Raw genomic sequence first — 25,810 nt, forward strand, 5'->3', positions numbered from 1 at the left:
AAATGTTTTGATCTTTGTGGGAAAACTGTTTTCTTAGAAAGTCAAATCATATGAGCTTTACTGAAGAAAAGTAAAGATCTGTGCAAACTAAGTTGGTATAGAAGAACCCAAAACCTAGTCATTGGATTAGGTTATACACTGTTCTGTTTGGAATATTATGATTATTACAAATTATATTGAATAAATATGGTAGAGAAAATCCCAGTTAAAATGGTACCATGTACTTTTGGGGTTCTGAAAAATATTGATAAAACTCTTTTATTGCCTACAGGTACAGAATACGTTGTAGAAAACTTTGGAGCATTCAATCAAACTTGTAAGAAGCTGAACAAGTTATTACCCAACAGGTATTACAACTGCATTGGTACTGTACATTTTTTTGGAACAGTTATCAACGAAACCTTCAACATAACCACAGATTATGGTGGTAAGCGTAATTCTTATTTTTGCTTTACGTTCCATGTATTTCTGGAAAACGCTATTATGAATCCCAGTATCTGCGTTTCCTGGGTATGGAGATATATTTTGAGCAGCATGCTTAGCTACTCTCAGGTTCTCCTGCTCCTCCTGCCTGGTCTCCTGCCCTTGTGGTTATTTGGCTGAAGTCACAGTATTCCTTTCCTTCTCCAGCCCCGGTCTCAGTCTTCCGGTCTGATGCCTTCCTCTCCTTCACGTGGATACTGTGTTTTTCTTTTTTTTTGAGGGTGAGAACATGCCAAATGTAAGGAAGTTTGGATGAAGACAAAAAAAAAAAAAAAGAAAAAGTGCAGGGCTGCTCAAAACCAAGTGTTAAATTCTTGATTTGAAGAAAGACGAGATAGAATAATTGCAAAGAATGTCTCCAGATAAAATTATATGTTTTTCCAAAATTTTATATTTGGAAATAGCTTAGATTTTTTTTTTCTGAATTAAAAAGGAATCATAGAATCTTGAATAGTTTGGGTTGGAATGGACCTTTAGAGGTCATGTAGTCCAATTCCCCTGCAGTGAGCAGGGACATTTTCAACTAGATCAGGTTGCTCAGAGCCCCGTCCAATCTGACCTTGAATGTTTCTAGGGATGGGGCATCCACCACCTCTCTGGGCAACCTGTGACAGTGTTTCACCACCTGCATGGTGGTTTTCATTATTACCAGTCTAAATCTACCCGCCTTTAGTTTAAAACCATTATCCCTTCTCCTGTCACAACAGGCCTTGCTAAAGAGGTTGCCCCCATCTGCCCTACAGTCCCCCTTTAAGTACTGGAAGGCAGCAATAAGGTCTCCCCACAGCCTTCTCTTCTCCAGGCTGAACAACCCCAACTCTCTCAGCCTTTCTTCATAGGAGAGGTAGGAGAGGTGTTCCAGCCCTTGGATCATTTTGTGGTCCTCCTCTGGACCTGCTCCAACAGCTCCATGTCCTTCCTGTGCTGAGGGCTCCAGAGCTGGATGCAGCACTCTGGGTGGGGACTCACCACAGCGGAGCAGAGGGGCAGAATCTCCCTCGACCTGCTGGCCACACTGCTTTTGATGCAGCCCAGGGTACAGTTGGCCTTCTGGGCTGCAAGTGCACATTGTTGGCTCGTGTTCAGCTTTTCATTCACCAGTACCCCCAAGTCCTTCTCTGCAGGGCTGCTCTCAGTCCCTTCATCCCCCAGCCTGTATTGAGACCGGGGGTTGCCCTGACCCAGGCGCAGGACCTTGCACTTGGCCTTGTTGAACCTCATGAGGTTCTCACAGGCCCACCTCTCCAGCTTGTCTGGGTAACATCCTGTCCTTCAGGTGTGTCAACTGCACCGCTCAGCTTGGTGTCATCTGCCAACTTGCTGAGGGTGCACTTGATCCCACTGTCTATGTCATTGATGAAGATGTTGAATAGTACTGGTCCCAGTACAGGCACCTGAGGGACACCACTTGTCACTGGTCTCCATCTGGGCATCGAGCTGTTGACCACTATGCTCTGGGTATGACCAGCCAGCCAGTTCCTTATTCACAAAACAGTCCACCCATCAAATCTTTATCTCTCCAGTTTAGAGAGAAGGGTGCTGTGGGGGACCATGTCAAAGGCCTTACAGAAGTCCAGATAGATGACAGTCACAGAATCACAGAATCCCAGGTTGGAAGGGACCTCAGGGATCATCTAGTCCAACCTTTCTAGGAAGAGCACAGTCTAGACAAGATGGCCCGGCACCCTGTCCAGACGACTCTTGAAGGTGTCCAATGTGGCTGAGTCAACCCCTTCCCTGGGGAGATTATTCCAATGGTTGAATGTCCTCACTGTGAAAAATTTCCCTCTGGTGTCCAATCGGAATCTCCCCAACAGCAACTTGTGTCCATTCCCCCTTGTCCTCTCCATATGACTCTGTGTAGAAAGGGAGTCTCAATCTTCTTTGTAGCTGCCCCTTAAGTACTGGTACATGGTGATGAGAGCCCCTCCGAGCCTCCTTTTCTCAAGGCTGAACAAAGCCAGTTCTCTCAGCCTATCCTCATATGGCAGGCTTCCCAGTCCTTTGATCATCTTGGTGGCCCTTCTCTGGACCCCTTCCAGCCTGTTCACATTCTTTTTGTATAGAGTGGACCAGAACTGTACACAGCACTCCAGGTGTGGCCTGACAAGCGCTGAGTAGAGCTGGATAATGACTTCTTTATCACTGCTGGGGATGCCCTTTTTGATGCAATGCAGCATCCTGTTGGCCTTCTTGGCCGCAGCAGCACACTGTGCGCTCATGTGGAGCTTCCTGTCTACCACGACCCCCAGGTCCCTTTCCACAGAGCTGCTCTCCAGCCAGCTGGAACCCAGGCTGTGCTGCACTCCCAGATTATGTTTTCCCAGGTGCAAGACCTTACACTTCTCCTTGTTGAACTTCATAAGGTTCTTGTTGGCCCGCTCTTCCAGCCTATCCAGATCTTCATGCAGAGCAGCTCTCCCTTCTGGAGTGTCTACTTCCCCACTCCATTTTGTGTCATCAGCAAACTTCATCAGGCTATACTTGATGCCGTTACCCAGATCACTTGTAAAGATATTGAATAACACTGGGCCCAATATCGATCCCTGGGGGACCCCACTAGTGACAGGTTGCCACTTGGAAAAGGAGCTATTTACCACCACCCTTTGGGTGCGGCCTGTCAGCCAATTTCTCACCCACTGCACAGACCACTTGTCTAGTCCATAACACATTAATTTCTCCAGAAGGAGGCTGTGGGGGACTGTATCAAAGGCCTTGGAGAAGTCCAGGTAGACAATGTCCACTGCCCGCCCCATGTCAACCAGGCAAGTCACTTTGTCATTGAAGGCCACCAGGTTTGTGAAGCACGATCTGCCTTTAGTGAAGCCATGGTGGCTTTTCCCAATCACATGCTTCAATTGACTTGTGATGGCCTCCAGGAGGATTCGTTCCATAACTTTCCCAGGGATTGAAGTAAGGCTGATGGGCCTATAGTTACCCGGATCCTCCCTTGAGCCCTTCTTGTAGATAGGGGTAACATTTGCCTTCCTCTGGGACATCCCCCGTTCTCCATGACTTCTCGAAGATTATGTAGAGTGGCCTTGCAATGATGTCAGCCAGCTCTCTCAACACCCTCGGGTGGATGGTGTCAGGGCCCATCGATTTGCAGGGGTCAAGCTCCTGTAGTAATTCACATACTAACTCTTCCTTCACCAATGGTGGGTCGGTGTTCGGATCAACCGGTGATTTTGTTCCCAAAGCCTGGGACCCAACAGTGTTGGTAAAGACAGAGGTGAAGAAAGTGTTGAGGACCTCTGCCTTTTCAGCATCATTGGTGATTGACTCTCCTTTTCCATAGCTCTTCCGTTGTCCACTGCTGCAGTCACTCCATCACAGAAGGCCACTAGGTTGGTTAGGCAGGAATTGCCCTTGGTGCAGCCATGCTGGCTGCCTCAGATCACCTCCCTGTCCTCATGTGCCTTAGCATAGCTTCTAGGAGGATCTGTTCCATGATCTTCCCAGGCACAGAGGTGAGGCTGACAGGAGGGTAGTTCCCCGGGTCCTCCTTTCTACCCTTTTTAAAGATGGGCACAATGTTTCCCTTTTTCCAGTCCCCAGGGACTTCACCTGGCTGCCATGACTTTTCAAATATCATGGAGAGTGGCTTAGTGACTATATCAGCCAATTCCCTCAGGACTCTGGGATGTACCTCATCAGGTCCCAAGGAGATCAAGTAACCTGCAAATAAAAATTGAGGCCATACATTTAAAGATTGTTAAAATTATAAGGAAATCAAATCAATGTATAATATTTGGAAATGTTGGACAATTCTAGTAATATGTGAAATTGCTATATTCACCTTGTCCTGATTGAATTAAATTTATGAAGTTAATATGATGCTTTCACATATGCTCTGTTTATACTTATTATAGTTTCTTTGAATGAAATAGACTACGAAGAATATTACATGTTGTTGGAATCTTGCTTTAGTATCCAATGAAATTAAATTTAATCAAATTAAGTAAAAAGAGGAATATTTTGCGTTTTCATTCAAACATTTTCTTCTCTCTCTGTTATTTTTCTTCTACAACAGTTCCAGGAAATTTAAGCATCAGTATAATATTGAACGCCACAGCTGTATCACTTGCGTGGAATGAATCTACGAACGGGTCAAGTAATCCTGCACATGGCTATAGGGTGATATGCAATGGCAGCAGTAAGTATACACCCCTTCAGTATTGAATAATTCATTGCATGTTTTTAATATTTACAGAGCACCAAGCATGATGCACTGTCAAACCATATTGGCATCTCTTCCAACTGTTCAGAATATTTTTTTTTTTGTATAAACATTTAAGTTTCTTTCCTTTGAGGGTGTTCTGGTTGAACCATGTGGTTATTCAGTTGACCATTTCAGGACACAACTCTGACACCCTTCAGTTCTTATGCTTCTTTTTTTAAGAATAAGTTATGACAAGATCATCAGTTACCTAATCAGTTTGTAGCATGGTGCTCTGTCTCAGAAAATGCTGCTATAGCTGGTTAATATATTCTCTGAGAAGACAGGGACCTGCCTTCTGAGTAGCAACAACATATGTAAAAGTCAGGTGTCCTAAGTATGGCAGTTAGCATGTACATGTTTATATAGGTAAAGGCAGGTGGTTGTCTTCTACTAAACGGTCACTACTTTCAGATATGCTGTTTTAGGCCACTTTACATTTAGATGGGTAAGTCTGTATCTTTATACTGGGACCATGTTTTCCAGGTGTGAGCTTTTATTTAAAACAAGGACTGGAAAATTATATTTTGAAAATGAAGAGCCTGATACATGATTCCAGGAAATACCTATCAGGTTTAAGCTAGTCCTGGGTTAATTCATTCTTTTTGTCCACGTACTGCATGTTTTGTAAACCTGGCCTGCCCCAGGAACCAAAGGCTGTCATGTTCATGTGCTCCCCAGTTACAAATAACCTCTCCCATTCTCCATGCCCCAGATTTGACCACTACCCAAAAGGGTGTCAGCTCCATGCACCAGTTTCTGTGGTTGGTCTGGCTTGGCCAGCGTAGGTGACTGAGGTAGTATGCTGGGTTGTGTGGAGCTCACATCTGAAGCAACTGGAAGTAGACATGGAAAGGCCATTGCACCTGAGTTCCCCAAGCCACCAAAGCTCCAGCTGCGGTGGGGGTAATAGCTTTGCTCATGTTGCTTCTTGTGCAATTCCTTTTTGTCCTGCTTGCCACCACTGAAAGCAAGTGACATCTATCGCGCTATACCAGAACACACTTGTCCAGTGTGCAGAGTGACTTGACATCTGTCTACTAATCCCTTCCCAAGCTGAACAGAGAAGAAAGTATCAGCCTTTCTTTATCAATGCACTTTATGTTGATTTTTAATTACACACATTTAAATGACATACTAAGAAAGTAAAAACCAAAACAGGACAAAACCTCAACAAAACAGAACAAAACCCTTTTGACTGGGGAATATATGTCTTCCCCTTCCTGAACCTTCATTTAGCATTCGTAAGCAAGACAAAACAACCAAGCACAAGGTAATTAAAATAGAAGTACACATGATAGTGGTTTCAGGTAGCTCTGATGAAGTGTAAGAGTTCCTGTGTTCCTAACATAAATTTCATTAATTTCACTAATTAATTTCATTTTTCATTTTTTCTTAAAGATCCAAATTGTACCAAGGAACATAACTTTGTTTGCAGCAACTTAGAACCTTATACCAACGGTTCTGTATCTGTGACTCCATTTACAAAGAGCAGATATACAGAGAAAAATATTGACGGAGAAACTGTAACACTTCACTTTAGGACTAGGTCAGCCGGTAAGTCTCTTGTTTGCTAACTGTTATGAACAAGGCTGATACTAATGCAGGAAATATGTACTTTCTAATTGCACTTCATTACATTTCATATATGTTATTACTATTAGCCAAGAAACTGATTACCAAAAAAAGAATTTTATTGACATTCATATCACTAGTTACTCTTTTTTAATTACTTATTGTTAATCTATATTTAATTATGCATTTAGTATAAGTATTCTTATAGATACTAGATTAAAAAAAAATTCTGCATGAATTTGAAATTCTTGATAAGATTTTAGAAAGCATTCTATACCTATCTAAAGAAAAGACTCAAAAAGAGAATTAAAAATATTAGGTTTTTCTTTATGGTATGAAAGTTACAAAAACGTGCAGAATGTACCTTCTATTCTGTAGTTCCCTGTTTGATCAAAGCAGACCTGCATCACCCAGGCTACACCAATACTGATATCGGTACTTGGTTTCTGTTAGTTTGCATGTACACGTACGCAATCAGCTTCTAAGACTCCACATTAGGCTAAAGCCAAATGTGAGCCAACCCTTGTGCTGTCAGAAAGGTCTGTGCACCTTTTTGGGACTATACTTTCAAAAGCTTACACCTGTGGTCCTGATTCTTTGTTTGACATACATGTTCAATTGATAGAACTACAAGAAAAGCTAAAAAAATAAACCCAAACCCAGCAGACTTGGTAGATATTTTCCTGATGCAGACAAGGTGTAATAGAGACAGTCCTTTTTATTTTTTGTTTTTTTTTTTCCCCCTTTTAATTTTCAGATGTAGAGCCTCACACTGTTTTAACTCCTTCTTTCAGGGGGAAAAAACCCAAACCAAACCAAAAAAACCCTCAAACCTAAACCAAAGCCACTAAAAAAAAAATGTGTTTATCTGATTTCTTCTAGTACTTTTTTAGTACTAGTTTCACCACCTTCAGGCTCAGCTAATGTAGGGAAACCGTGGTGGTTTATACCTGGTAAGATAATTAATGTTTCTTTTAATTTCACTGAGTAAGCAAAAGAGTTTTTTTTAGTGAGAAAGAATATATTATTTTTGTGCTAGTGATGTAATGATACTTTAAAGTAGTGATTTTTTCCCCCTTAATACCAGGAATAGTTAAATCTTTTGTTGCCTTTAGCACTCCTGAAAAGTAGGTAGAAATGGATATAGAACAACATTATATCTACCTGCTGTTTTTATTAAACATGTTTCTCTAGGGCTTTGGGAATTACAGGGGCTTCTGGCAGACTATTGTTTTGAATTTGAATCCTATCCCTCTGTGGAAGACACAGGGGTTTTGTATACAGTTTTATAGACAATCCATGAAAACATCAGAACCTCCCCGTTACTCTGGGTCATTGAGCTAACGTATTTTAATTTATAGCTGGAAGAATACAGAGGTCAAAATTGTCTTCTGAAGCCCCATGAAAAAAAGCTGATAAATGAATTGATTGATAATGTAAACCATTTGATCTGAGACTGAACTGTAACAGAAATTGAAAAATGTCTTTAAATTTTAGACAGCGTAATGTGAACATGATCATGATTTTTCTCTTATGATCATCTAGTTTCAGCATATTATATTTTGCAGCCCCCACTCTCTGGGCTCCACTCATATTTTAATAACTTAGGTGAAGATTACAGTCCACAATATAAGTTTATGGATCTGGAAAACAACCACAGTTCACTTATTTTTTGAGAAAATAAGTTTCTTGCCTTCATGAATTAATGCTATTTATTAAACCTTCTCCAACTGTTACAGCAGTTGATAACATGATCAGGCAGATGGTGGAAGAGCTTTATGGATTCTTGAACAAGAGAATATATCAGTAGAGCACAATGCCTTGGAAGTAGAAAAAACCCTGCATTTTGTAAAATATTTTTTCATCTTCAACCAACACATTACCTCCAGAAATGTTCACTTTCTCCTTGTTCACAGCTCTTCAGCAGTACACTGAATAGGAATCATAAGAAATCTGCCCTGTGGATAGAAATGAACAGATATATTGAAATTGTGCACTCAGCCAAGTAAAATATCCTGCCACTCCCAAACATGGGACATCTGATCTGCTCAGAAAACCTCACGCACCTTAGGTCCTTCATATGAAGAAAAAATCAACTGCCTTTTTTTTTAATATGCTAGCTTGCAAATTGAAGTGATTTTGAAGAAAATTTCGGTGATGGTTTTCTACTGAAATGTGGCTCATGGAGCTGCCTTACGCAGGAGTTTGTTTACTTTCTGAAATGTTTCATAAGCTCTTGGTGAAAGGTCCCTTGAGCTGTGCCCCCAGTCTGAAACACATTTGGTACAACATAGAAAATTAGAGTTAGAAAACACATATTAGACTTAAAAGATTCCTTATAATTAAAAAGTAAAAAGTTTTTGTGGTTTTAGGCCAGTTATAAGACCATGTTACACTTTAAGCTAAAAGATACTATTTCAAATATTAAAATAGAATAGTAACTTCTGGCAGGAAATTTCATTTACAGAAGTTTTGAAACATACACTCAAACAGAAAACTGTTTGTTCCCCTGTCTTGTCTGTCATCCCATGTTCCTTAAATAAGAAAGTGATGTCAGACACAGGAGAGAGAGTTGCCATCGTATTATCTTTGTAGCCTGTCAGTAGAGCTCTGATCTTCCCAGCCTTTTCCATTCCACTTCACATCTTTTCCAGTTCAGATAAGCCTATGGCTAACTCAAAATTGGTTTTATTTATCTTGTTAAATTGGCGCTGAAATTTTTTAAGGAGGAAAATGTATGAAATTATTAAGAGAGAACAAACAGGCATGAACACGTACAACTGCTGAAATGTTTGGTTTGAAATGATGAGAATAGAACCAGTAATAATTCTTTTGTGAACAGAACCAAGGGAAGTGACTGGAGTTACTACAACATTGATAGCTGATAATGCTGTCCAAATTAAGTGCAAAAATCAAGAAGTGTTTGGAGAAAAAACAGTATTTGAGTTGGTTTGGGGAAATGATGAAAGAAATGACTCCAAAGAAAATTCTTGTGATTTTATAAAAGAAAATCTCAGGTATTTGACAAGCTATACATTTAAGGTAAGTATGTTTATTAAATTAAATATATAAAATATTGCTGCATTTTCATTATTTAAGCATACTATACTTGATTTTGGGGAAAAAGGCAAATATGGTGGCAGAGCAGTTAATCTATGTATCTGTAGGCCATAGATGTAAAGCAGTAGCTACTACTTCATAAATAAAATGCATATGTGCCTAGCCTACCAATCAATACCTTGTGTGCTATTCAACACGGGAATGTGACATCATGAACAATACAAGCTGAGTAGATTGTTTGTATTTGGGACAGAGAGTAATAGGGGGTTTCCGTAAGTTTTAAAGGAGTTTCTTAAGTATAACTGATATTTTAGTGTTTAAAACACATTTCATTTAATGAACGTGTGGCTGTCATTTTCATCAGAGGATAAATATGGGGTTTAAGTCTTGAGATAATTCTTAGAAATAAGTTGTTCAGAGTTTTTCACTGTGAAGATTTTTGATGCTTCAGGGACTGGTTAGTGTAAAGCAGTTCAGATCCTTTTGCATGTCCTTACATTGGCCTTTTACAAGCTGGTCCTTGTTTTCATACAAAACATATCATCCTCTATTTACAAGCTTCACTTTCCTGAATGTCTCCTATTTTCTCTTCTTTCAGGCATTTCACCCTTTTGGCATTTGTTGCTTGCAAAGCCAATGGTCTTGTGTGATCCCTTTAATGTGGCCATTAGGAATATTTTTTTATAACCTGATAGCTCCTCTCAGTAAAGTTTAGGTAAGAAAGTAACCAGTAGGAATGATGGAGTTTATTACTTTTAGGAACCAGTTTCACTCATTTTTTACAATATTTTCCTCTTTTCTCTGTGTCTTCCTAAGGAAATGCAGTATCAGAGAGTATGAATAGTCTGGGTTTTGTTCCAAGGCTTTGTCAGTATTTTTCCAACAGATTCTGCTCAGAAAGCTTTGTATTTGGAAAGTAAAGATGAGGTCCTGTAGGAGTATTGCCCCCGTAGTAAGAGACCCCTGCACTCTTGTGAGCTTTTTATACACCACTTGCAGTGAGCAGTTTGCCTTACAGAAGAAATTGGCTTCTGGTTGGCTCTAAACTCTGGCTTCTTTGAAATTTTTTTGCCCAATTCTTACTGAAAAAAAAACAAAGGAAGCCTTATGGCCTTAACTAGTAAAGAAAGGATTCTGGGACAAGTTAAGGAATGCTGAAGAATAAAAAAACAGATGACCTGTGAGAGTTGGTGGATGTCACAATTCCCTTCTGCCAGCACACTGAACTGTTCAGGGAATAAACAGGAGCTTACCCAGCATACTTTTTGCTTTAGTGATGTTTTGGCACTGACTGCTGCTCTAGGTTTCTGGCCTTCACCATTTGATCAACTTCTTGTCTGTTTTCTCTGCCACCTTGGCTACTCTTCTGGATGTTGCCACCTACCATGGCTTTCTTCCCAGCTGCAGAATTCAGAAACCACCAACCCCCTGAACACATCTGCCTTTTAGAGCAGAGGGTGGGAGCTGGGCAAAGTCCTCTGAGTCTTCAGGAGAGGCTTCTCTTAAGGGATCGGGTAGGCTCAGTAAGAATTCAGCCTGCAGTCAGCAATGGTGCTGAAAGCCCTTCTCCCATTTTGGATGATTTGCAGTAGGAGAACATTACTACTAAATTCACTATTATTCAATCCTGTTAGTATTATCCACTGTTCAGGATTTAAGTTTAATCATAAGATTAATTTTTCTTCACAAGAAAATTGTGAAATATTTGATATACAAACTTCAAGCTGCCTATTAGGTCTCAATGGAATTTTTATTAAGGAAATTTAAAAGATTGGATAAATGTAGAATATATTATGAAATATAGACACATCTAAACAAAGTTAGTATTTTAACATTAGTTAAAGTACCAAAAAATTAATGTTGCAAGGAAACAGCTTATTTAAAAGTTTATTCTGGTTTCTATCATTTAACCTTTTATGACTCACTTCCCATATAGGAACTTGTATTAAAAATATCCAATTCGGTTGACTATCTGTCTGTTTACTGCTGAAGCAAATAAATAATGCTGTTTTATTACACATTGCATGGTTCTTTTCTGGATTTGAGAAACCTGATTTTGATTTGACATGAGATACGTTTGATTTTTTTTCCTTCAGATATATCTGATTTTGATTTTGTAAAATGTGTATCCTATTTCACTAACTTTCTTTTCCAGTCATCTACATATTTTTGATCTAGATCTTGCTGTAAGTTAGGTAGAAACCTGAGCTACACTACAAACGGCTATACAAAGATTAACAGCAGACCCTGCTGTCAATGAGGTTGATGCATTGAAAATAAATGGATGTATTTTGAAAATCCATTGTGCTTTGCTTTTAAAACAAATGTATGCAGAAATTTTTACTTGTTGTATCTTAACATCTCTGTTATTCTCACCCACTGCATGCAGATTGTAGTGTTTAATGGAGAACATAGAGGGCCACCAGTAAAGCATAGTGTGACAACCAGATGTAAGTAAATATTTATGGCATTTTAACTTTTAGACTTTAACATAGTATAGAGTAATAGGGTAAATTGTGAATTCCGTTACAATTGCTCCTAATTAAAAAGCCAAACTGCCTGTTTTTATAGTTAATAGTTGATTTGCATTTGAAAAAATAACAACCTCATTCAGCATTAATGTAACAGATCATGTTGACAAGTCATGGACCATAATTCAGAATTATTACACAGTTGTGGTTTCTTCAGGAAACGTTTGAATGCAATTAGAAATTAATTTCTCTAACTTAAGCTATTCACTTTAAGATCATTTTCCTGTGTTCAGATCCTGCATTTAAGGAGCTGAATATCTGTGACTTGTCAGGGGTTCCCAACTCCCAGATCAGGAGCAGCCGAGAGCTCCACTGCTCAAGTGTACAGGTCACACAGAGCAGGAGACATCCATGGTAATGCCGAGCCAGTGTGTGAGTTGTAGCATTTTTGATGGGTGAACATGGAGAGTTTAAGTGAGTTTCCTTAGTGAAGAAATAAAATTCCCTCTTTTGCTGTGAGCTTAAAAGTTTGGGGCACTTTGGAATAACAAACAAAAACTAAGCACTTAAAAACAATTGCTTAGTTCTTTTCACAAAAAAAAAAAAAAATCAATGAGTATACAGATTAAATAAAAATGTTTTTAAAAAAGTAATTTTTAAATGCATTAATTATGTATTCAAGAAATGATAAAATTATTCTTGTTCTGTTGGTAGATAATTCTAAAGCCCTGATTATATTCTTGGCATTCTTGATTATTGTGACAACAATTGCTTTACTACTGGTTCTGTACAAAATCTATGATCTTCACAAAAAAAAACTTAGGTAAGCTTCATGTTTCTCTCCCTCTCCTATATATAGGGCTGGGGTGGGGGAGGCTTTCTGTTCTTCCACAAGATCTCCCAACAGGTATTGCAAAAATGTTACAAGTTGGGTATAACATTAATAGTGGAAAAAGACATCCTTTTACCTTTTAATCCTTTCAAAAGAAACTCGGGTTTTGGTGGTTTGTCTGGCAATGCAAATACAATGAAATAGATACAAAATCTCTCTGCTATACCCTTTCTCAGGACACAGAAGAACTGATCTGGTAGAGTGAAATGTTTTGTCACTAGTTTTGTGAAAAAAATATTTAAAAATATCTGGAATGTCTTTCCTTCATGATTTAAAAGTAATGAAAATAATACACACTTTCTTGGAATTCTTTCAAATGTTTATTCACTCAATATCTCAGGGAGGCTTTGTTTATTATAGTCATCTCTAGGTGACTTGGCTGTTCTGTAGGACAGCAGATGGTGGTAGAAGGGTCATTGCCTTTGCTGACAACTGTGCCAGAGCCCTGGAAAGCCAGGCTGACTGCTGCTGTTGCTGTGAAGGGAGGTGGTGCACTGTGTGAGGGAGCATTTGCTGCTGGTGGATATGGAGGAGTTAGGGCAATTTCTTCAGAAACCTCCCAGCCCTCTGGCAACAGCAGAAATTGGGGACTTGTCACTTCCAACCCCTTTCCCCCCTGGGGACAGGGAGTTGCTCTTGCTCAGATAAGAATTTTTATGCTTAGGGAAGCTGGCTCAGGCAATACTTCTTTTTTTTCTTTTTTTCTTTTTTTTTTTTTTCCCTTAAACAAACATGCTTAGTTAAAATAAAGAGGTTTGTCGTTTCATTAATTCATCTGACAATTCAAGAATCACATTTGCTGAAATGTAATCTACATTTTCAAAGTCAGTAACGATAAATGCTCAACCTGTTTACACAGTTAGCTCCTGAGAGTATGGCTTGTTCTTGGCTACTTAGTATTTAAACTTAATTTTATTATATTTTATCTACATGTTAGTTTTTTGTCACTTATTTAGCAAGAGAAACAAAGATGGTGTGAGCAGTCACTCCAGTGAAGAAACTAAACATGTTTGATGCAGGTGATATGGACAAAACTATGCAAGTAGTAAAGCTGTTTGATGTGGTTCCCATGTTTCTCCTCCTTGGTAGTGCTCAGAGTAGGAAGACAAGGATTCCAACCACCTCTGCATAGGGCCTGTAAGCCCCAGTTGTAGCCCTCTTGTTTCATAGAGAGCTTGTAACGTGGTCTGCTGGTTATGAACAGTCTTAATGTTCACATACAAAACTGTTTTTATTTAACTCATCATATATATGTCTTACTAGTCAAAGTTTTTACAGATGCTTTTGCTTCTTACAGCAATTCATCTGAAGGCGTGAATCTTGTTGCAGGTGAGTAGCTTCATGCATTTAGCAAGTGGAAATAAAATTAGCCACATGTCTTGCTGCCACCTTTAGATTGTTTGCATTCTAGGTTATATGAATAGACTACAGATATCAACGTGATAACACCTTGTTTGGAGAAAAAAAATACTTCAGTAAATACATAGCAGAAGTATTTCTAATTAAATGAACTGAAAGTTTGTAAGTGTTTGAAAAACTCTTATTTATTATTTAATTACAAACCCAATTTTGTTTTCCCAGGCAATAGTTGTGATATGTTTAACCCTGAAAGTAAGTCCAGAATCAAATACAGCTTCAACTAGAGTTTCCCTTTCCTGTGCACCTTTTTCAAAGCACAAATTTAAACATAAGCTGGTCGTTTTTTACTGCAAAGTTTTGAAGCCTTTCAAATCCCAAAGACTGAAACTGAACATTATGTGCAACTTTTTGTGCAAGATTTCAAAGCCTACGAAGGAAGACAGGGTCAGTCAATACCAGAAACCTTCAAGAAAGAATGATTTATGACATTCAAGCCCACAGAAATTAACTGCATTGAATGGGAAGTAATACTGTGTTGATATTCAAATCCATTTGCTTAGACACACACTTGTTAAAAAAAAAAAAATCTTCAAGGTAAATGAATAATGAATAAAGGTCTAGCTAGAGATGTTAAAAGTTGCTCAATCATTATTTATCATTAAAGATGGTGCCACAGATCATTGCAATTCAGAGAATAATTTGGAGAAAATTTGGAACAGTAGGCAATACACATTGTTACATTTGTAGGTTGGTTGCACAGTAATCCGTTTTACTGCTGACAATAAACGATCAGAATTGAAGCAGAGGGCAAGGTGATGCAGCTATTGTGGGTTTTGGGGCTGTTGCTGTGCCTGAATGTGACAATTGCCACTTTGTATAAAAGTGCTGTTAATGCAGTGTCCCTGCACGTGGTCTCCTCCTGAGGTGTCTTCAGTCAGGCAGCAGAGCTGAACAAGTTCTGTTATTCCCAGGGCTTGTTTGCTCATGGCTGGCTCAAGCAACACCTTTTTTTTTTGTAAACAAACATGCTTAGTTAAAATAAAGAGGTTTGCCCTTTCACTAATTCATCTGGCAATTCAAGAATCATGTTTCCTGAAATGTAATCTACATTTTCAAAGTCAGTAACGATAAAGGCTTAACCTGTTTACACAGTTAAAGATGATGACAGGCAACTTCTGAACATAGAGCCGATACCTTCGGAGCAATTGCTGGACATGTACAGGAGGAAGATTGCTGATGAAGGAAGACTTTTCTTGGATGAATTTCAGGTTTGTCATTGCTCACAATACACCACAGATTTGTAGCCAGGTAGTTGGAAAAATTAAGAGCTTAGTTGAAGTATATGCACTGCTTATAAATAAATAAATAAATAAATAAATAATCTGCAAAATTGAGTGAATTCTCATCTAAGGTCAAATAGGCTTCAGTTAATTTTGCTACCAAGCTCTCCTCATTATAAGATTATGGTACTTTTTTTTTCCCCTGAAGGTGTTTTTCAGCAAAAGTATAAAATACACGGTCTAAATACTTCTCATTCTAAAGTAAATGTTAATATATATTTTTAATACTCTCTCTTACTGCGTAGATGTGGGTGTATAAAGAATATGTAATTGTGGAGATATGTATTATTTATATTAAGGGAAAAGAAATTTGTTTGTTTTAGATATAAGAAATATATGAAGTGGTATCGTATGAAACAGGATGTTATCTTCCAGACTCAGTAGTACCAAATCTCTTCCATATGCATTTGAGTGTAAGTAGAAACTATTTTAAATGCAAGCTGACCTAATAAAAGAAACATTGTATTTTACAGAGTATTCCTAGAGTTTTCACTAGATATTCAATAAAGGAGGCCAAAAAAAGCCATAATCAGAACAAAAACCGTTACATTGATATCCTTCCATGTGAGTATTTGTTACAGTTTTTGCACATTTTAGAAATATTTTGTTTTCTCAGTGCCTTGAGATCATATAATTATTTTGTTTTAAATTATTTAAACAGATGATCATAACCGTGTTGAGCTCTCAGAGATCCCAGGAAACCCAGGATCAGACTATATCAATGCAAGTTATATTGATGTGAGTGACTTCTATGTGAAAAAATTCTTAGGCACTAGTAAAGAAATTCTGTAGTCTGTACATCTCGTGCATCAAACACCTCTGAGGATTTCCATTTGAGTTCTTTCCATCTTTGTAATGTATTCAGTATTATTGGACTGTTGCATATTGAATTTATTTTTTAAGTTGCAAATTTTTAAAATTGTTCGTACTTCCTTTCTAAAAGTTGATAACATTGTACTTTTTGTGTAGGGCTTCAAAGAACCAAGAAAATACATTGCTGCACAAGGTAATTTTTAAGCTTGAAAGAATATGCTTTCTTTATTCACCCATTTTTTATAGAGTAGTAAAAAAGTATTAGTAAATTTACAGAAAAATTGAAAATCTGACATTCTGAAATGTAATATGAAAAAGTTGTCAGTGAGTTTTTGCTTAGGAAATTTTGTGAAGATGAGTAAATTTCACTTGAAAAGCAGATTTCTCATGATGTATAATTTTACACCAAAAGTTTTCAGATTTCAGAGCTATGCACTAAAGATATGTATGAAAGTTCTAATGTGGCCTAATGGCAGCAGTCATAATGAAATCAAGTGTGTGGCTGTTATTTGCGTGCTCTCTGGTTAGCTTTTCGGACTGCATGGCTAAGCACGTCAAGAAGACAAGTGTTTTTTCATGTAGCTGCACTCTTTGAAAAACTCCCTTAAAATATCTCTTGCTAGGCCCCAAGGATGAAACCACAGATGATTTCTGGAGAATGATCTGGGAACAGAAGGCAACAATTATTGTCATGGTGACTCGCTGTGAGGAAGGAAAGCGGGTGAGAAATATCCATCCAACCATCCATCTTTTCATCCTTCTTTTGTCTGAAAACAGAAAGGGTTGCTTTGCTGTGGTAAATTACATTTTCTTCTTAGTACTTTGTTTTCATTCTTTGCTGTTCCCTTGTTGTGGCAGAACCTATGTTGGAAAGCATGCCAAAAAAATATGTTGCCTTGTGGAATTATCAGTCTTATCAGAAAAGGCCCCTTAATCGCAGCTGTAAATAGCAAACTCTAAGCTTCCAAATTAGAGCTAACAAAACCAGAAAAGGGCTCAGGGTAGAACTCTAGCTCCTCACAGACCTGTCATAAAAGGTATGGTTTGTATTTTTCTCCTGTCTGTTATCTTCTGATATCCTGGCAATGCCCTCAGTAAATCCTAGGCAGAATATTTTTGTATCCGTTGTCTTTGCCCTTCCTTTAACTAGAAGATTGGGTGCTTCTGTCTTGCTTTTGTTCCTTATTCAAGGTACAACAGGAGGAAGGGGAACTGCTGTTTTAACTGCTTTTAAAGATGAAAAAGTTGGCAGCATGCAGATTTACAGCATCCCCAAGCTGTTGTTATAGGCAGGCAGGAGCAACCTCCCCCACTGAAGACTGAAAAAGAAGCCATAGAAGTAGCTGCAAACTTTTTCTACAGCCTTTAAGCAACAGCAACAGTAGCTGTTCACTTTTTCAACTACTGTACAGGATTTTTTCCCACTTTATGTTCCAGGGTAAATTCCATGGGCATAAATCTTCAGGTCAGAGACCTGAATTGTTAGATACTTGGAATTATTTAGCACTGACATCCTAAGCAGTGACAGCCTCTTCCTGAGAGGACAAGACCTGTGAGAAGTTGGAAGAACTATACTGAGTTGCTGTCTATTTTAAATCAGACTTTCTTCTAGCGCTCAGCTCTCTGCCAGTACACTGTTGGGCTGCTTACCTAACTTTATGTCTTCATAGAACAAATGTGCCCAGTACTGGCCATCAATGGAGAATGGCTCTGCAGCATATGGGGACATCATTGTGAAGATCAATGAAAGTAAAACGTGTCCAGACTATGTCATTCAGAAACTACACATCACAAATGTAAGTTGATTTGAAAGTATAAGACTGGCTGGAATTGGAGTGTCTGTTTGGACTCCATAGGTATTATTGAGAGATTGAGAGTGGTTTCCTTAGATATTTAGCTTGTTCTTTAACACAGAAATTTGACTAGTTTATGTGTATCTCAGCATAACCTTCTGCAAATAAAATCAATGTGACTCACAGAGCTCCACTATCTACCCTTGTGGTAATTGTACAGTGGGGCAATTACAAATTCTGTTAATTTCAAGTACATTTATAAACGTAAGAGTTTTAAAATTACCATTTGGCTATATATAGATTCATCAAGGATGAGTAATTGCTCTCTTTTATACGTCTAAAATCCCATTAGTTGCTCTGTTGGTAGTTGAGAATAAAATTTGCCATCTAAGGCTAAATGTTCCTCTCAGGCCCTTTGTGAAAATATTTCAGTGAGGGTAAGTGGAGTGTAAGACACGGCTAAAAGCATTAAGTAGATCTGCTGACAGATCTTCAGCAAAATAGTCAAGCAACAGGCTCCACCCATCTTGATCCATGATTACAGCTGGATATTCCTATTCAGCTGTCTCACATTGCATTAAAATTTACTCAGGAAGTGGTCTGATTTAAAGGAAGTTGTAACTTAGTGTGAAGGCCATGAGAATATCAGGGTGTTAAGAATTTACTACTAACAAAGACACTGCTCTGTTACTAGAAGAGACATTAGATATGAGAGATTGCTGCAGGTTGAGGGCTGATATTTTTATAGCAGTCTGCTTTCTGTTTGGCTGACATTATATTAATATAGATAAAATTGATATTGGTTGTGGAATTTAAGAGTCATCCCTGGTGTGAAAACAGAGACTTCTGCAGTTCTGGTCAATAGTGTGGAAACAATGACAAATAACTGCATGAATAACTGTGCCACAGCTGGGTAACTAAACTTTCAGTGGGAATTTGGGGGTTAATTACTGAGGAAATGCCCTTACAGCCATTCTAAATCTTGGCCAGTAAAAGAATGCCATTGAGTGTCTGTCTTATTTTGTTTTGTAATCATGGTTATCAAAATGTATGTTCTCTCTTTTAATCTAGCAGCAATATATGAATGTAGGACTCACAACTTGACATGCTTTAAGCTTTAACTAAGTGACTTAAGAGAGTCAGTCTCATTTAAAATCAGGTTTTCTTGTATCTTGTATCTCTAGATGGTAGAAGTCTGTTACAGTTTAAATTTTTCTTCTATGATTTATTTTTAAAATCTTTTGCACTCAGCAGGCTGCTCCTAGGAGACAAAAGAGTATTATGCCAAGCTGTACCCCTTGAAGTAAGCAGAGCTCTACACTGGCCAAGTTGTTTATGAATAGAGTGGGGAGACATATTATACTCTAATCGTAGGCTAATCTAAGAAAAAGAAGTATTTTTAGCAACACTTTGAACCTCCTGCTTGTCCTCTGTTGCAATTGTTGTGTATTCCTGATTCATGGGTATTTTTTAATTAAAATTGAATATGAGAAATGTCATAACCTGAGCGACCATTGGGATTGCAACATTACAACACACACTTTGAAATTTCTGTTTCAACATTTGATGACTGTTGCCCTTATTTTTCTTCTGATTGTGTATCTGCTCTTTATTTTGGCTTTGTGTACACATATATATACATATTTTAAAAACACACTTCACTTTGTCTAGGGAAGAGAAAGGACAACTGGAAGAGATGTCACTCATATTCAGTTCACAAGCTGGCCAGACCATGGAGTCCCTGAGGATCCCCATCTCCTTCTCAAACTCCGACGCAGAGTTAATGCTCTCAGCAACTTTTTTAGTGGCCCAATAGTGGTTCATTGCAGGTAAATATATATTATTTTTTAAAAAATATATCAATGTTAAATGAACATGCAGTGAAGATATTCAGAAAAGGGACCTGACAAAGGTATTTGGCTGATCCCAGATTTTGTGACTTGATTACTTGAGATTGAGTCAGCCAAATAGGCATAGAAAGGTCTGTTTTCTGAAGGATATTCAGGCCGATAAAATCTGACGATACATAGACTTTTAGACTTTTGGAAAGCAGACAGATAAATGTTGGGCTACTCTGGCTATAAGCACCATCTTTGGCAATATTTGCCTCGCTTTAATTAAAAGATATTTAAAATACAAACTCGTCATTGTTTGTGTTGCCAATTAATTTCCAGCAAGAACTCTTTGCTGTTGCTTCATTCCTTTGTTACACATTTTCACTTTCACTCTCTTACTGACTGCTCCCCCCCTCAGAGTGGGATGGGAGATGTCATTCCCTCTTGGTAACCAAATCCCTTTGTGCTTTGCAGTGCTGGTGTCGGGCGCACTGGGACATACATAGGTATTGATGCCATGCTGGAAGGGCTGGATGCAGAAGGCAGAGTGGATGTTTATGGCTATGTTGTGAAGCTCCGTCGGCAGCGGTGCCTCATGGTTCAAGTAGAGGTATCTCGCTAAAACTCCTGTCACTTAGAACTTGCCTTTACTAGGGCATCATCAATATTTCTCAGAAGTCTGCTGCTCAGTCTTGGGTACTGCTACAGTTCAGTTGAAGTTGTTCATAGAAAATATAGCTCTGAAAAATATTGAGAGAGAGAAAAACTTCCAACACAGTTTTTCAGTTTTAAAAACATAGCCTTTTAAAGTTTAGAATAAGCCAAGAAGAACATTTTAGATTTGATAATCCAGCTTCTGGCGTACAATTTACAAATGTAAAATTGAGCTTGCATAGTCAAACGTAATTTTCATGTTCTAAAAACTGTCTGTCTAGGTGGGATTTTCAGTTGAGTTGAGAGTACAACAAAAGTTATGGACTGATGCAATGAATGTTTTTAACTTGTCTAAGCAATTTGCAGATCTTTCAAATCTCAGTTGCATATTTCTTGAATGGCATTACATTTATTTGCAGAACACTTTTCATCCAACACACATTAGCACATTTAGTGCTCCAAAATGTCTACTTTGGAAGCCACTCTGATTTTTAATACTTGCATTTAGTGCCTATTTAACATTAATGCTTAGTATAATTAATACTAGTAGCATTGTGGGAATAATAGTTTCTTATAATGGTTTTAAAAAGTGATTTTTTTTACTCTTTAATAACTTCATTTTTAAACCCTTTAAATGGGAAACACCAGTCACAGTACATCCTTATCCATCAAGCGCTAGTGGAATACAATCAGTATGGAGAAACAGAGGTCAGTCTCTCAGAACTGCATTCCTATCTTAACAATCTGAAAAGGAAAGATCCTCCGAGTGATCCTTCTCTGCTGGAGGCAGAGTTTCAGGTAAATAAGCATTGCATTCTAGGGCCCTTACCTCACCCTTACATTAGAAAGTGCCTTGCACAATAGTAATGAGATAAAGATACCATGCAAAATAGATCACTTCCGTGCTATTTTATTTCTCTGGCACAGGAACTGTCCCTTTACCTTAATGAAAAAAGCTGTAAATTAATGACATTTTATTCGCGCTTTTGATGTTAATATTTTTAACAGATGGGGAGCATAGAACAATTACTTGTGTCTATGTGCATGGCTTCCTGTGCCATTGTATATGGTATAGCAGGCATTTTTAAACTGTAGTCCAGATGTGACCAAAGTTTAAAAAATTAAAGTAAGAAGTGAGGCACTGGGAGATGAAGACTGGGTGCAGGTGTCCTGAGGGAACAATGATCCTGAGAACCATTTTAATCAAGCGTAATACCAAACATCCTTTTTCTTTAGAGATTACCTTCCTATAAGGGGTGGCGGACCCAGAACACTGGCAATCGTGAGGAAAATAAAAGCAAAAATAGGAATGCCAACATAATACCATGTAAGTATTTTCCATGAACCTTCCCTTATTTTATCTGCTATTTTCTGTAAGAAAACCTACTAAATTTTGAAAAAATGGGGACAGTAAATTACCTTACTGAAATGTATTTGATTGATTAATTTTCCTGACACGGTAAAACTTGAAACTTCTCGTTTTAAAAAAGATGAATTTTTAAAAATTTGAATTATTGGGAGTGTTTAAGCTTATTTCAAGTAAAGTGGCCTTTGTTCTGCAGTCTGTTGTGAAAGGACTGGCCTATTTCTACCTGTTTCCCCCCCTGCACATGCAGGGAGAGCCCCCCTCCAATGGTATACCTGAGCAGCAGTGTGGTGTGACAGTGACACTTTGTCTCACGCAGATGACTTTAACCGAGTGCCAATCAAGCACGAAGATGAATGCAACAGAGAGGGCGAACATGATTCAGATGATTCCTCAGACGAGGACAGTGACTGTGAGGAGTCAAGCAGATACATCAATGCTTCCTTCATAACTGTACGTATTTTGAGGATCCACTATAAGTTTTTCATAAGCTTTCAGCTAAAACTACATTATAGCTTGAGCTCTTATTCTCTTATTGGCTTCACAAATAGACTAGGATTTACCTGAATAAGAGAGAAAGATCTGACAGTCGCTTGGCAAAAGAATTTATAGTTTTAATCATCAAAATCTATATTTTGATGCAGTAATAAGAGGAATCTTTTTCCTTTACATGGTCTTAGACTGTGCAATGTCAAATAGTGAGACTAAATATAGAAACACTTTTTTGCGTGTGTGAATGTTTAAAACCACTAGCTTTCAGATGGCCTCATGATAACATGCTACTGGGCATCTGCCTCTGTAGAAGTTGATCTATATTAATATTCTCCCTGTTAGTGAAATGTGAGTATAGTTATTCACGTATAAAAAACCCTACTAGTGAAAATTGGGGGCATTAGTTTTTTGGTATCGTATATACCTCCAGAAGAAGGAGAGCAGTTAGTGGCCACTAATAAGTAGCTGGTTTCAATGGAATTACTAGCTAAATTTGATTTATCAGAATCCTTTAAAATGCTGCACAGTTGGGATATCTATTCAGAGTAAATGTATTTTTATTTTTGGGTAGCTCAGCATGAACTGACAGGTGCCACAACTTTTTGTGGTATAAACTCAATTTCTGAGTGGCCAAATTAAACAGCTGTGTAGAATTAAATGTTTTTTCCCTTTAAAATATGCTTTGTAGAAAATGGCAGGGTGAGGTCTCACTCACTGCAGCATGAGTGTACCTTGCTGTCAAACCGAACGTGATACTGTTGTTAGGAGGATTTTGTTTAATGTCATTTGTCTCGTAGAATTCCTGTAAGACCATTGATATACATATTTTCCCCATAAAAAAGGGTTCATTAGTGTATTTCACTGGGTATTCTTTAAATGATAATGAGTTCTGTTGCTTGACAATCATGTTGCAAATTAATTTGAGAAAAAAAAGATTAAAAATTTCTTTTGTAGGGTTACTGGGGTCCAAAAGCCATGATTGCAACACAGGGACCACTGCAGGAAACTATTTCTGACTTCTGGCAAATGGTCTTCCAAAGAAAAGTCAAAGTCATTGTTATGCTGACGGAGCTGAAAGAAGGAGATCAGGTGAGGGCATTGTCTTCACACTGGCATCTTAAGGGTCCTCTATATACAAAGAAAACACTGCACTGCTCTGCACTCTCTCATTCCCTTCCTCCAGTTCAGCATGTTTCATAGGACGAGGAATATGGATTTCCAATACAATTTGTTCTATTATTTGCCTTCTTAATTTACTTTCTAATGAATTTTTGAAGGGAAGAGTGTAGGATGCTATATTTTAAAATACAATGACACTCCTACTGCTTTAAAGTCAATACATTCTTTAAGTGCATGCGGAAGATAAAAGGCAGTTTGAATGGTAAGCACTGACTCGTACTTTTATCCATTTTAGGAACTCTGTGCACAGTACTGGGGAGAAGGAAAACAAACATATGATGGCATAGAGGTTCAAATGACAGATGTCAACTGTTGTCCTAGCTATACCATACGTGCATTTGATGTTACACATCTGAAGGTAAAAGTTTTCTTTGCAAATTCGAAAATGAAGTTTTAATTTTTTTTTCCATGTTATGAAATTAGACTAAATAAAGAGAAGGGACAGTTCCCACTGCACTTACTTTCTGCTCTAAGAAATGGAAATATTTTTCCCTTCCAAACCAGCAGCCAATCATGATAAATGCTATAAATTAGCTCAATTTCCCATTTAGTGAATTGCTGAGATGGTGGTAGTGGAGTCTCAAGAGGTCAGCTGCCTTTTGTACTTTGAGCAAAGCTTGGATGTCTACCTGTGTCATATTCATGAGGTAAAACTCACAGTGCCATGCAGTTCCTCAGGAATATAATTTTTCTTTTGTAAACTAGCTGGAATAGATGTACTACATGAATCTTTATTTTAACCTGAACATTGCCTACATCTCCACTGCTGTTTTTCAGACAAAAGAAACACAGAAGGTGTACCAGTATCAGTATCACAAGTGGAGTGGCTTGGATGTTCCGGAAAACCCCAAAGATCTAGTCGGCATGATTCTCAACCTTAAACAGAAAGTCCCAGCCAGACCAGTCACTGAGGACAACAGGAGTACCCGCAGCGTCCCGCTCGTTGTCCATTGCCGGTGGGTCTGAATTCAGCACATACCTTAACTTAGCTCTAAGTTCTGGATATATGTAGCAACCATGATTTTGGGATGCCTACCTTTTCCCACAAGCCTTTCCATGTGTCTGGAGACTGAGCTCTCCCTAGAAGATTCCTTGAATTGCTCAAGCTTGACCTTTTTGACTGTAGTGCTGAAAAGTGAGCACACTTCTCTTTGGCAAGTGTGCATGTGGAGTAGGTGATCAGAGCTAGCTGCTTTTGCCTGGTACACATATTTCGAGAATAAATGCTAGGACAGAGTGCTTTTGTAGCACTCTACTAACAAGGATCCAGCAGAGCTTTTAGGTTCATCTCTCACTCCAGTACATAAGCCCACTTTTTTAGGACCATTTCCAGGAATAGCCTTGTATGGCACCTAAAACAGAGGATAATCCTGTTGACGTTTCTTGAGACCGTAAGTCTGAAGCTTCTAATTTCTCTCTTACTCCTTAAGTGGCCACATGAGATCCAGGTAGCCTATAGATAAACTGTGTCTTGTGTGTCCCCTACAGATATTTTTAATTAACAGTTTCAACCAGTAAAAAATGTTTTGGAAATGTAATTCATTATGTAGACTTTGAAATAGATCTAACATTTAGTCAGAGGACTTGCTGATTTTACATTTTAAATTTATATATACATTTTACATAATTTTTTACATAATTTTCTAGTGATGGATCACAGCAGACTGGGGTATTTTGTGCTTTAATGACCCTCTTGGAAAGTGCAGAAATAGAAGAAGTAATAGATGTTTTCCAAGTAGTAAAAGCTCTTCGTCGCACCAGGCTGGGAGTGGTCTCCACCTTTGTGAGTAAATCTTATGAATTACCAGAAAAAAATATATTACTTATCATGGTCACTGATATCCTCATATCCTTACACATCATTTCTGCATAGGGAATGCTAATTTTAATCAGGACTTTCACAGCCACTCACCACTACTTGGGAATTGGCCGTTATTGATAGGAATGGAGGAGTTTGTGAGATGCAATTACATAACCCCTTTGTGGAAGGGTGCATATTATAAAAGTACAAATTGCATAAATTGACGTTTCTGCAGTTGCTTCGGGGACGTACGTGCACAGTGTCCCTTAACTTCTGCAGAGTTAGGAGACTAACTCCATTCCACAGGCTGGCAGCCATTGACTTGTTTTGTTTAAATCACTCCAGAACTGTGTCTTTGTGGCATACACTGTGCATTTAGTAACAAACCAGACCTAGGTGGTATTGACGTGGGGCGGGTTATTAGATGACTTTCCTAGACTCCTTACAGTACATGTTGTTTACAACTTTGGTACTCCTA

The 25,810-nt window shown here is 38.3% G+C and overlaps 1 protein-coding gene across 6 annotated transcripts in view; it reads left to right on the forward strand.

Annotated features, from left to right (window-relative positions):
- Positions 1–25,810, forward strand: part of PTPRC (protein tyrosine phosphatase receptor type C) — a 72,673-nt gene that overhangs the window by 41,442 nt on the left and 5,421 nt on the right. For all 6 annotated transcript variants that reach the window (XM_064454768.1, XM_064454769.1, XM_064454771.1 and 3 more), the window contains 22 exons: positions 272–427; positions 4,517–4,639; positions 6,104–6,259; positions 9,120–9,319; positions 11,727–11,787; positions 12,523–12,631; positions 13,998–14,029; positions 15,212–15,327; positions 15,873–15,963; positions 16,061–16,137; positions 16,369–16,405; positions 16,836–16,933; positions 17,883–18,008; positions 19,677–19,834; positions 20,315–20,450; positions 21,143–21,292; positions 21,731–21,821; positions 22,180–22,313; positions 23,307–23,441; positions 23,767–23,889; positions 24,309–24,487; positions 25,179–25,314. In XM_064454768.1, the coding sequence (XP_064310838.1) occupies positions 272–427; positions 4,517–4,639; positions 6,104–6,259; positions 9,120–9,319; positions 11,727–11,787; positions 12,523–12,631; positions 13,998–14,029; positions 15,212–15,327; positions 15,873–15,963; positions 16,061–16,137; positions 16,369–16,405; positions 16,836–16,933; positions 17,883–18,008; positions 19,677–19,834; positions 20,315–20,450; positions 21,143–21,292; positions 21,731–21,821; positions 22,180–22,313; positions 23,307–23,441; positions 23,767–23,889; positions 24,309–24,487; positions 25,179–25,314 (2,624 nt within the window). The remainder of the gene's footprint in view (positions 1–271; positions 428–4,516; positions 4,640–6,103; positions 6,260–9,119; positions 9,320–11,726; positions 11,788–12,522; positions 12,632–13,997; positions 14,030–15,211; positions 15,328–15,872; positions 15,964–16,060; positions 16,138–16,368; positions 16,406–16,835; positions 16,934–17,882; positions 18,009–19,676; positions 19,835–20,314; positions 20,451–21,142; positions 21,293–21,730; positions 21,822–22,179; positions 22,314–23,306; positions 23,442–23,766; positions 23,890–24,308; positions 24,488–25,178; positions 25,315–25,810) is intronic.

This window comes from Phalacrocorax carbo, chromosome 6 (genome assembly GCF_963921805.1).
Source record: "Phalacrocorax carbo chromosome 6, bPhaCar2.1, whole genome shotgun sequence".
Lineage (NCBI taxonomy): Eukaryota > Metazoa > Chordata > Aves > Suliformes > Phalacrocoracidae > Phalacrocorax > Phalacrocorax carbo.